Genomic DNA, 12,988 nt, shown 5'->3' with positions numbered 1-12,988 from the left:
TGGTATAAACCCCCCCCCCCGGGAGATTTTATGACGGTGGCTATGATTTAAACCTACAAACGTTTTTAACACTTATTTCAAATTTTCGGATGTTCAGCTTTAGAACTACAGTAGATAGTAGAACAATAATTGGCTATATCTACTTGAACCCTTTCTCTTGAACTTTGTTAAAATAGACGCAGGAAGGTATTTTTCATATAAACAAGAATGTAAAATCAGGTATATAAGAGGAAACTTATATCAGTAGGGATGGGATTGGGGAAAGTTCGTCAAAATCCCAGAAAATAGGTGAATAAAACTCAAAATACGTGGAGAAATTTAAGCAGCTAGAGATTTAAAAAAAAGTACTGTTTCGAAAAAGCCGTCTGCATACATTCCTGTATGCCATCATATGAAAGAGGCTTAAATAAGAAATACGTATACTCGCTTAAAACCTTGATTTTAAGAGAATTATCTGCTAGAATATCCTAAGAAGAGCTTCCCGTCTCACTACAAACAGTACTTTTTAGAAGGACTTGAACCGTCTTTAAACTACTGACAACGCTGGTCTGCATTTTAAACTTTCACGGAGATAAACTTTTGATATTCACTGGAAAACATTATCCCTCAATTGAAGCTAAACAAAAAGAAACAAAATTTTGTTTCCTTGACCAGGGGACTTAGTCAAGTGGTTGGTACGCTCGACTTGCAATTAAATATCTTTTGAGACAATGTTTTGAGTCATGTCTTCAATCATTTTGCTTGAGGCGGGGTCCAGTCGCGTAACTCTGCAAGCTCAGCCACCGTGAGCCGTGGAGCTTACGGTCAAACAAATTCCCACGTAATATCTGAATTTCATATGCCAGATGTGGAAAAAAAACACCTGGTCCTGCTGCAACTACAAGTAAGTACAAGGGCTGTCATACCTGATTGTATGCCAGGCCACGTAAACTGTTTATAATTGAGGTTTGAGCGGTTTATATATGCTTAACCCGTTAAGTAAAATATAATTTATGCGTTTGAAAATGCCAATAAAACTACAGTAATGCTCAAAACAATTTTGTTCTGATTGGATGAATATGTGCTTATGCATTTGAAAAAAATTGGACTACCAGTCCTCATCTCAAAAAAGAAGAGAAAGAAAGTGATGCATGTGTTGACGTTTCTGGGTTTTAACAACCACCTCCTTCACACATCTAACGAAGCGTCGATGGTGCTTGAAACTAACTGGAAAGATACAATTTTATCTAGAAAGCCACCTCGTTTGTAGGTGTTGATCTCACTAAGGCTCGTTAAGAGATCGCCAATTATGTCTTTAGGTTACAACAACACATTAAGGAAATGCACAGAAATTAGTGAATTGCAAACATTTTGAAAGTATAACCTTTGTATCCCAATCATGATGATAGCCGATTGTCGCCCAGCGTAGTCCCTGATAATCAATCCTGAAAAACAAATCACAAAATAAATAAATAAAGCTTGTCTTCAACTTTTTCACCGAGATCACGGGGTTTAAGCACTTGGTGCATCGTACTTAATGATGTAAAGAACAAATTGAACATTTTTCCAGAAAAATACTATAGATATTATAACATTATTTCCGCGTGTTTCCTAAATTACGTGCATTTGCTACTTGGTCGTAAATAAAGTTTTTATTTTTTGCTTGTGCAATGAAAAATTCATTTTAAAGCATCTCTTGTTTAACCTCTTTGGTTTCTTGCGTTTTGTATTCCCAATTTGGCAATCGGAATTACCAATTAGTAAGAGCTGCACAAATCAGAGCGGATATATTTTCCCTTGGAGCAAAGTAATCTGAAAAAGAGGTAAAGAGAACAGTGGTACCAACGAAAAGCACCCCATTTCAGTCTTTGTTCTGAAATGTTAATAATTTTGGGATACTAAGTAAAACATAGAGAAAACTTCTAAATTTACTCGTACATTCAGGACGATCATATTAGTTTTCGAGCCCAAAAGGTAACTTTAGCCCACAAAGTAAAACCTTGAGAAAATTTTCAAACTCATCTGTATATTCAAGTTCAACACATCAGTTTCAAGCTACAAATTTAGTTTTTGGTGTACCAGGTACCTTGAGAAAATTCAAACTTACACGTAATTCCAAGGCCATTTCCTTTTAACAAGGACGAGACACAAATTCTTTTACTATACATGATCAACAATCAATAACCCTGTAGACAAAACTAGTCTTTCCAGCAATTATCTGGCGTTACCGCTTTGATACGTGGTACTACAGGACTCCGAGTGAGAAAAAGCCAAAGATGATCATTCGTGTCACTTTCAAACTCTGCGGGTCGGTTAATATGACCAAAATGATTTCAAGATGATCTAAAGTTTAGAGGAAAGAGTTAAAAAGAGAATGAGGTTCTAGTCAAAAGTGAAATAGTGGTTCTTTCTTCAGGAATAAACCCATCAAAATAACTGAAGTTTTGATAAGATTACAACAAATTCAATACCTCCTTTCATGGTTGGCCACTTCAATGTGGTTACAAGCTTTTTTGTTCCCGGCCTTCCACCTGTAAACAACCATAGTATAGCTAAGTCAATAGCATTTCCTCCCAACATTTTCATTGAATTTAGGAATGTGTTACATTTTATTCATCAATGCAAGAGTAATTATTTCTGCAGGTACCTTAGCGCCACCAGCGCCAGCCCTGAAGTCACTAGTGTAGGTCTCGCTGCTTACGGTCTCTCGCGGAATATCTGTGACGGACCACAGTCTTCTAAAAGTTCTGCCCTCACCGGTATTTGTATTGTAGGGTGACCAAGACCATAACCGGTACGTCTACAACAAGTGTAATATCACAGCGGAGTCAGTTTCACAGTATTTGGCCCACGATGTCAAAAGCTCGTAATCCACCGTCCTAAAGCCGTATATTCCCTTAGGGACGACATCTCAAAATAGTATACGACCTCTTTCATATACCCTGAAAATTCTTTTCTCGCTCAAGGGAACTCTTTTATCTAGTCAAATAAATGATAAAGGAAGCCTATGTAGAAAAGTGGAAAAAAATCCTGCTATTTATAGGTAAGCTCACAAAAACGTACTAAACTAAAAATACTCAGACTCCTGATTGGTGCACGAAGGGCGCAAGAGTATGGCTGATGAGACTCCTGCCAATCATAGCCATCATGGGGTAAAGCACACACGCGCCTTCTACTCCCAATCAATAACTTACTCTCTTTTACTATTCTACCATCATTAATTGCGAGAATTTACAAAGGAAAAGCCAAAAGAAAGCATAAACTGTATTTAAGAATAAGCGGGGAAGGGCTAAATAGAGAGTCCCAAAGTGCGAATGAATTTAGCTTACAAAAAGACATTTATCTGATAATCAGGGCGAAGGGCCCCAATAGCCAGCAAACATCATTAATGGCCTATGTTTGGAAATAATTTTATTACTATTTTTGTAAAGATTGTTTCCTTTAAATCTTTTCTTACGATCTGATCCCTCTCCATTCGGGAACAGCCTGTCTTTCGTTTGTGTCCAGATAGATGGCCGAAAAGAACAATCCTTGGCAATCTGTTATTCTTTGTCCACAAGCCTTGTCCTCTTCGTTACAACGTTTCTGTATTGCAAACAATTCTTTTGGGAAACGATTAAAAAAAACTTGGTATATCTTCCAAAGGCCCCACGTTTCAGAACCATACTTAACCATTGTCATTACCGTAGCAACCAATATTCTAGTCTCGCTTCGCAGAATTACTTTCCTACTTTTCAAATTTTTTTTCAACTTTAAAGACTGTTATTCTACTTTTTACATCGTTTATGCCTCAAGTATCAGAAGCCCTTGGTACTGTTAAAGATGAGCAGTGACCACGATGCTTCTTGTCTCAATACTTTCTAGTTCTTACTACCCTGCATTTTATGCAGATTTCTGGATTTTACAGCGTTTTTTACTTCTTTTTTTAAACAAAAAGAACCGATAGACGTTTGTACAATTTTCAATCTTCAGCCTAGAGTTTTTTTGTCAACCTTACAGAAATATATAGATAACAATGGTGTCAATGTATACATTAATAAATAATACAGGACAAAAAATTATTTTTGATCAGCTACTTAAATGCTATTATACAATCAAAAACAAATTTTGAATTCCGAAACTGAAAAAAAAAACAAAAACAGGGAAATTTGAAAAAAAAGACTTACATGTTTAAAGTGCCAATGTTTGTTTTACTTGGGGATAAAGGATATGAGTAAAGACATTGAGAAGCCCAATACGTCTCACCATCTGCAGTAAAGCAGCCTTTAACTAAGAGTAGACCTGAAACAAACACAATCGCAGGATTACACTACAGTTTTGGTAAAAAAAAGGTTCAATTTTGAAACGCAATAATTCCTCACCATGTAGTCTATACGATCAAAAGCCATCAGACTGACAGCTGCCGCAAAATGATTAATGGTTTGTGATTTCCCTTTAGCCAGATTTTCTCCCGCCATTTTTCATTTGGTTGACAAATGTCATTTTTTTAAAATTTTGATTCTTTTAAAGCTTCCTTCCTTCTTTCGTCAATCATTGCCCAATTTCCTTCTCGTCTATTTTCCACTTCTCTGCATTGCTCAAATTCAATAATCCTGGCAAGTCCCCACCTAAGTTATCATTTTGATGAGTGGTTGGATTAAAACCACACATTTCTTAATATTACACAGCCCTGTAAATAAATTTAAGACATCCTCTCCATGTGAACGACTGAAAAACTAAATATATTTAAAGAAGAGTAACTGCTGCAAACACTTATGAAAGTAATATACATTGTCATTTTTTTTTTTTTTTTTTTTTTTTTTTTTTTTTTTGCCTACCTCAAATTTGGAATTTTCCGATAAATCTCTCAGTGGACTTTATAAAGCTTTGCCGAAGACTGGTTATTTTACCCTAGTTTAGGCGTTTCAAAGAACTAAAATATTCCACTTATGAAGATAATAAGTGGAATAATTGCCATACAATTGCTTTTTTTTAAATTGCTTTTTTTTTTAAAGGAATACGACCTACAAGACTGAATTACTTTGAAAAAAAGGTCAATGAATAAAATTTTGAGCTCTGAAATCTTTTTTTAGAAACAAAAAAGAATCACGTCTTAGGAATTAATAAGAAGCATATCTGATGAGACCGAATTTTCAATTTTTGTAGTTATTTTCAAGCCATTTTTTTAAAGCTGTTTTTTATGCAATTGTAGGAACATTCATTTTTAGAGTCTATAAAGTAATAAGGACAGTGGAAATAACATCTGATTATTTTAACAGTTAAAGTGGAACTATACATCTTAAAAATTAGGAAAAACCTTGAAATTCAATTTTTGACGAGGATGACTTTTGGTACTTACAAGTTTTGTGGTTTTTATGGCACTGGCAGGCGCCAAATCGAACAGTTCGTGACAATGATCTGAAAGTAAGGAGCGACTTAGGGTAATAATAACCAAAATTCTGAACAGTTACCCCCAGTAAGAACTAATTAATCAAAATAATTGGCTTTTTATGCTGATTAAAAATACACAAATTCATTAAATTTTAAGTTTCCTATGAGAATATGCGAGCCTGACAAAATTTTCAAAATGGAAGAAAAACCCAAATGATCTTGATAAGTGCAAGTGCTACCAGGGGCTTTGTTTTCAGCGATTTTAGATGTTAATCTTTCTTATCTCCTGTTTACATACAATGTTCAATGCCATTTTATTCCTGGGGGCATTGCCCCCCTATTGGCATCCATAGAGAACAACTCTATAGAACAGGTTTTTTACGAAGAATTCGTCTTTAAAACCTTGGAAATGACACCCTATAAATTATGTCTGATGTTTCAAACCACCTTCCTAATAAATATTCAAGGGGCGCATTTATTTAGGGTTAAATATCATTTTCGAAGCATTGTTTTACGATTATTAAACTTAAATGTAAAAAAGAATATAAGATGCTTACCTTTATGATAACGAGAGGTATATGCTTTCCATAAACTTGGCTTTTTCAGTCCCAGTTCATTTGCTGTTGTTTCTTCTGTAAGACTCTAAAAGAATAAATAGTAATTTTTGTATCTATTTATCTCTAAATCACAACTCTTTTCTAAAGAAAACGCATCTAAAAACCACTGACCATTTTTTTTTTACTGAAAGCTTTTGTCTACTATGAACAGATTCCCCGTAATACTGAGACAAACCTGGTATTGTTTGGATTATTCCACAGTATTTTCTTTTTTTGTGATGAATGATTATGTTAACAAACAACTGTGATAGAACAAGCAAAAAACTACAAAAAGTGATGCTCATAGCACAAACAAAATAATTTTACAGCTTGTGCAATATTAGGACCACCTTTGTCAAAATTCTAAAACCCATGATAAAATTCTCAGTTTCCTGACAATGCACTAACCTTAATCAGTGACAGAAGTTAAGAAAACTCTACTAAAGTTTACGGACAAAACGGTTAAAGTAGCTGCAACTACAGGAGGGTAAAACACATGAAAGTGAGTCTAGTTCAATTTCACTTGAGAAAAGTCGAAGACACGAACATGCTAGAGTATATAACGAAAATTCATATGGTCCATTAGTTTAAGAGTATATCAAGCATATACACACACACAAATATATAATATATGTATACACACAAAGATATATGCATGCATATATATATATATATATATATATATATATATATATATATATATATATATATATATATATATATATATATATATATATATATATATATATATATATATATATATATATATATATATATATATATATATATATATATATATATATATATATATATATATCATATATATATATATATATATATATATATATATATATATATATATGTATATATATATATATATATATATATATATATATATATATATATATATATATATATATATATATATATATATATATATATATATATATATATATATATATATATATATATATATATATATATATATATATATATATATATATATATATATATATATATTTATATATGTATATATATATATATTTATATATGTATATATATATATATTTATATATGTATATATATATATATATTTATTTATATATGTATATATATATATATTTATGTATTTAAAAAATATATATTATCATATTAAATTACATTAAATATATATTATGTATATATATTTATATATAGATATGTATTTATAGTGGTAAAAATCCGACTAAGTCATTATCAATGGCAGAAGCAATAAAAAACATAATTGACTCCGTATGTGGTGCAACTCAGTATAAGAATACGATCGAGGTCAGACGAAATAGATCTTTATTTTAAGGGACTCGTAAACAACAAGCCCTGTGCTCTTTCATTCATAAGTGTAGCAAGGCAGAAAAATGTGGCGACTCACAGACTCAAGACTTTCAAGGTATTCTTCCGTGATCAAGCGGACTTGAATTATGCCATCGCAAACCCATCAAAAATATGAAACGAAGTGCACATAATTGAGCCTTTTCTGTTTCTTCCGAGCAGATGTTACAGGTTTCACAAAACCGATAGCCACCTGGCCAAAGACTGTAAGAACGTAATGATTTGTTCTCACTGTGCTCAGCACGATTCTCCGTGCAAAAGCGACCTTAGCTGTGTCTCTTGTAAATCAAATGACATAACTGCTATTCACTTTACTGCCCTGAAAATAAGAAATTGTTGTCTGAGAAAAACCCATAACAGTTTAGCTGGCTCTGCAAGAAATAGACAGTAATGGGAGTATTTCAATTGTATCCTGGAACATAAACGGCGGGATTTGTGAGAAACTTCATCTTCTAGAGTCGCTGGTAGAGCAATTCGGTATCGTATACCTTCTAGAATATTTTTTTTCCCGTGGCTGGTTGCCCCTTATAGACCTACCTAACGCTCGTGTCACAGTGCGTTCAGCAGCGTTTCACTAGAAGAACCGAGGTCGGCCCAGTGGAAGACTCACAGTACTAAGCAAGTATCAACTCCAAACCCTAGAAGTTAGTGAACGCTTTGTCGCTGTTCCTTTTATCGATCTTGCTGTCATAATAGTCTACTTACCTACTAACTATGGTGACCAAGCCTCCGAGGTCGGTTGTGCCTCCGCTTGTCACAGGCTTGCTTGCTAAGAAAACCCTTCATTCTTTTCATATATATATATATATATATATATATATATATATATATATATATATATATATATATATATATATATATATATATATATATATATATATATATATATATATATATATATATATAGACGTCTCTTTACTTACGTATGCTTATGATATCCTAAATCTGAGTTGCAGTTTCTGTGGTTGTGTGAGCACTTTCTCGAAGTTAAAACTACAATATCAGCAGATTGGTTTAAGTTTTAATGTGGATAAAACTGTAGCTGTCAGATTAAACCTCAAAGGATACTTTGATAAATCCCTCCAACTTACTGAAACTTGTATCGCCCTCTCGAAAAGCCTTTTTTACCTGAGAATACCCATTGGAAATTCAATTAAGGAAACTATTGAGCTTGCCATCCAAAATCTTGAAAAAAAAGACAAGGATAGCTTATGCGTCACTTGTCTCTAACGTTACACACCTTAGTCGTTTCTATCTTTCTAAAATTTACAATAGTCTAACTGTAACGCATCTTCTTGCTCTATCTCCTATTTGGCAACTTTTTCCTGCTTAAAAAAAACTTGTTTACCGAATTTATTTTAAATTTGCTAAATTCCTTTTACATATGCCCCCTTAGACTAGTAAATCTTTTTTGTCCCAAAAATTTAAGCTCATTTTTCCTTCGACAATTATTGATAAAAGAGTGTAAGATTTTAAATCTTCCGCCAGTAAAAAAAATCATGACTGGTCCTCTTTATTTTTAAGATTGGCTTTGATTTTTTTTTATGTCTTTTGCTTTATGTCTTGATTATCTTATGATTCCGTGAGGGGTTTCGCAATTTGGGCGTAATTGCGCACGAATTCTCTAAAGTAGCAAGTAAGACCTAAAATTCCTCTTAATTCTTTCATAGTTCTTGGGGGTTTGAGGTTTTCAACACATTTTTTTGTCAGTGTCTGGAGATATATCACCTTGTGTTACTACTACTCCTAAACATTCAATTCTAGGTTGAAATAAATTCGCTTTTTCTGACAGGCAGTATGAGTTGCCTATTCTGATCTTCTCGAATACATTAGCTAGTACTGCTAAGTTTAGTTCAGTATTTTATCCCACGCATATGACATCATCAACAAAATGAATGATATTTTTAATCCTCTTAACAAGTGTAATAGGGGTCTACATAGCGCGCTTGAACTTGTCTTAAGTCTAAAAGGTACTCTTAAGTATTCATATGAACCACATTCAGCCGTAGAAAACCCAGTTTTATAGAAAGATTTTTCGGCTATTTTCACTTGGTGGTAGCCTTGGGTAAGATCCAAAGAAGTAAAGATTTTGTTTTTGCTTGAAATAAAGTCAAGAATTTCAAATATGCTTGGTAAAGGAAATTTATCACTAACTACTTGTTTGTTAAGGGCTCTATAATCTACTACAAGTCTAAGATCACCATCTTTTTCGGTACCAAGACCACTGGTGCAGAATACGGACTTATACTGGGGCGTATAATTTCATTTTTTTCTAATTCATGAATTTTATTTTTTAACCATTCTTGAATGCGCCAAAGGGAAGATTGCGCCAATCAGTACCTTACAACGCGTACCAACCAAATTTGTACAATCCTCCCCCCAATAGTCAAATTAATTACCGATTTGAAAACCCAAATACTCGCCAAAGCCGCTATAATGCGAGAATGGTATATAGAAATCCCGAAAATTGCCGACGGCAAATAGTTAATTGGCCGACGGGAAATAAAAATTTTTCAAGCCGACGGAATTGGCAGTCAGCGCCAGCCGGCACTGACGCAAGAAATCCAAATTACTGTAATAATACATGGCGAAGGCAGGCAAATGTAAATCAATTAGATATGCCTACGGAATCTCACATGTCTGAATCCCTGTTGCAGACACCAACGTACGAAATAAATCCACGGGGAAACGTGTCTGGCCCCTCAGAAGACTGCTTTAGAAAATTCGTGCGCAATTACGCCCAAATTGCGAAACCCCTCACGTAATCACAAGATAATCAAGGCATAAAGCAAAAGACATAAAAAAAAATCAAAGCCAATCTTAAAAATAAAGAGGACCAGTCATGATTTTTTTACTGGCGCAAGATTTAAAATCTTACACTCTTTTATCAATAATTGTCGAAGGAAAAATGAGCTTAAATTTTTGGGACAAAAAAGATTTACTAGTCTAAGGGGGCATATGTAAAAGGAATTTAGCAAATTTAAAATAAATTCGACAAACAAGTTTTTTTTAAGCAGGAAAAAGTTGCCAAATAGGAGACAGAGCAAGAAGATGCGTTACAGTTAGACTATTATAAAGTATAGAAAGATGGAAATGACTAATGTCTGAAACGTTAGAGACAAGTGACGCATAAGCTATCCTTGTCTTTTTTTCAAGATTTTGGATGGCAAGCTTAATAGTTTCCTTAATTGAATTTTCAATGGGCATTCTCAGGTAAATAAGGCTTTTAGAGAGGGGGATACAAGTTTCAGTAAGTTGGAGGGATTTATCAGAGTATCCTTTGAGGTTAAAACCGAAAGCTACAGTTTTATCCACATTAAAACTTAAACCAATCTGCTGATATTGTAGTTTTAACTTCGAGAAAGTGTGTACCGTGAGTAAAATGTGATATATTTAAAATACAAAGAAATAAAATGTTTTTCTTTCTAAAGATAATTCCGATTTCCACTAATTAAGTTTAAATCTAATTTCAAAAAAGAAAAGTTCTTAATCAGCAAAAAGAGAAATTGCATTTTAGCCTCAACGACGCTAGACGGTTTTGAATTTCGCTAAGCCGTTCGGCAATAAAAAAAACTACTAGATACATAGTTAACAGGAAGCTTAAGTTTTGAACGTTTAATCATCAGAAATATTTAAAACAAATCATTGGATAGACAGTTCGCATAATGTAGTGAGTTTGCGGACATAATTACAAAATAGCGGCTCCCTCCACAGGACTTAGGCCAATCGTGAAAAAGCTGGTAAAGCGCTGAAGTTATACTTTTGTGATATAGTAAAAAAACTGTTTTTCGTTTCAATAATGGATTGTCTCTATTGCCATCAACATTATTTTCGAGAGCCAATTTAATCATTGCCTTTGTTGTCGTCATTTGAAGCGAAGCACTGTTATACGCCTAATGTAAGTCTCAATAAAACTATTGCTTTTCCATTTGTGTTTATTTTATTTTATATGTCTGTATCTAGTCGCACGGCAGGTAAATAGTTCGTGTGCCTCCAACGGTAGCGCCCCTAGGAATCTGATTTCTACATAACGTAATAGGTAAATGATTTTCAGATAACTCAAGGAAAAGAGGTTACATTTATATAGCTACATATTTTGTTTTCTCGCGTTTAGCGAGTGGCGCCGTCACCCATTGAAATTACTCCCCATTGCTGTGGCGCAGGCCTCGATGGCACAATCTTTAGCGCTATAAGTGGCGCTATCGAAGAACTTATAAGGTGTAAGTTCACAGCTTTAAAGCATAATATTACATTTGACGCGGTCAATCTTTATTACCACAATTTAACCCGCTCTAATTTTTTTTATCGCTACATATGGCACGGTCGGAAATTGGAGGAAAACCTTCTCCTTTGTCGTAAGATATAATCTGTTCTTCGCATAACAGGGTTCACTACTTTTTTCCAAAATTCCACTATTTTCTTGATTTCGTTTGACCTGTATTGTCGCATATCTCCTATTTTTAATTTTGCAGATTCAATATAATTATTATTTAAATTTACTTCATTCTCTCAGAATCTTCATTCTCTTCAGTCTCTCAGAATAATTGAACAAATTTCTGATTATGCCATGTCCTCCGTGCGAGACATGAGGTTCAAAAGATTGCGACATTATACCGTCAGAGATTTTGTTTACTGTTGCGTTGTCTTCTTAACCTCTGTTACAATTTCTTAAGATAGAAATTCCTTCCCCTACCTTAGCCGAGTAGACAAGCCTTTCTTTTGCCACGTCTAATAGTACTCTATTAGACCTTAAAACATTTGCGCCGATAATGGCTTCATACGGAAAGTTATCGCATATTATAAAATTTGTCGGAAAGATTCTATTATCCCTTTTTACTTTTAAGCGAATGGAACCTCTTGCATCCAATTTACGCTCTGTCAAGCTAGTTGAATCGGGATTGTTAAAAGTTCTTTGCTGCCGAATAATCGGAGGCAACATATTGAATACGCATGAGTTTATGATGTTCGCGGCAGCACCAGAGTCAATTATAGCCTTAAAGTAAATATTTGCCACACAAAAATCATTAAATATAGGTAACTTATTATTATTATTATCACTACAAGACGGTACTACTATCGGTTTGGACCTATAAGACATTCTAGGCACCCTCTGGGTCCAATTTATTCTTCTGAGGGGCCAGAAACGTTTCCCCATGGATTTATTTCATACGTTGGTGTCTGCAATAGGGATTCAGACATGTGAGATTCCACAGGCATATCTAATTGATTTACATTTGTCTGCCATCACCATGTACTATTACGGTAATTTGGATTTCTTGCGTCAGTGCCGGCTGGCGCTGACTCCCAATTCCGTCGGCTTGAAAAATTTTTATTTCCCGTCGGCCAATTAACTATTTGCCGTCGGCAATTTTCGGGATTTCTATATACCATTCTCGCATTATATTGGCTTTGGCGAGTATTTGGGTTTTCAAATCGGTAATTAATTTGACTATTGGGGCGAGGATTGTACAAATTTGGATGGTACGCGTTGTAAGGTACTGATTGGCGCAATCTTCCCTGGCTATAGCCTAGTGCACCACTGGCGCTAAAATTTGTTCTTCCGAACAAATGGTTGCCATAATTTTGCGTACTACCGACAGCAAACCAAAATCTTGCCATCCAAAATCTTGAAAAAAAAGACAAGGATAGCTTATGCGTCACTTGTCTCTAACGTT

At 34.2% G+C, this 12,988-nt stretch overlaps 1 protein-coding gene across 1 annotated transcript in view; it reads right to left on the bottom strand.

Moving 5' to 3' along the window:
• The window catches only part of AlkB (alpha-ketoglutarate-dependent dioxygenase AlkB), a 30,839-nt gene that overhangs the window by 3,728 nt on the left and 14,123 nt on the right, over positions 1 to 12,988 (bottom strand). The window contains exons 3-5 of the mRNA XM_089092181.1: positions 5,907 to 5,991; positions 4,146 to 4,260; positions 1,364 to 1,424 (exon numbers count right to left, since the gene is read on the bottom strand). Coding sequence (XP_088948307.1) covers positions 1,364 to 1,424; positions 4,146 to 4,260; positions 5,907 to 5,991 — 261 coding nt within the window. The remainder of the gene's footprint in view (positions 1 to 1,363; positions 1,425 to 4,145; positions 4,261 to 5,906; positions 5,992 to 12,988) is intronic.

The sequence above is a fragment of the Artemia sp. Qi Xiang Cuo genome, chromosome 7, assembly GCF_049724085.1.
Source record: "Artemia sp. Qi Xiang Cuo chromosome 7, ASM4972408v1, whole genome shotgun sequence".
Lineage (NCBI taxonomy): Eukaryota > Metazoa > Arthropoda > Branchiopoda > Anostraca > Artemiidae > Artemia > Artemia sp. Qi Xiang Cuo.
The sequence above is the reverse complement of the archived record's forward strand: the minus strand, read 5'-3'. Positions and strand labels throughout refer to the sequence as shown.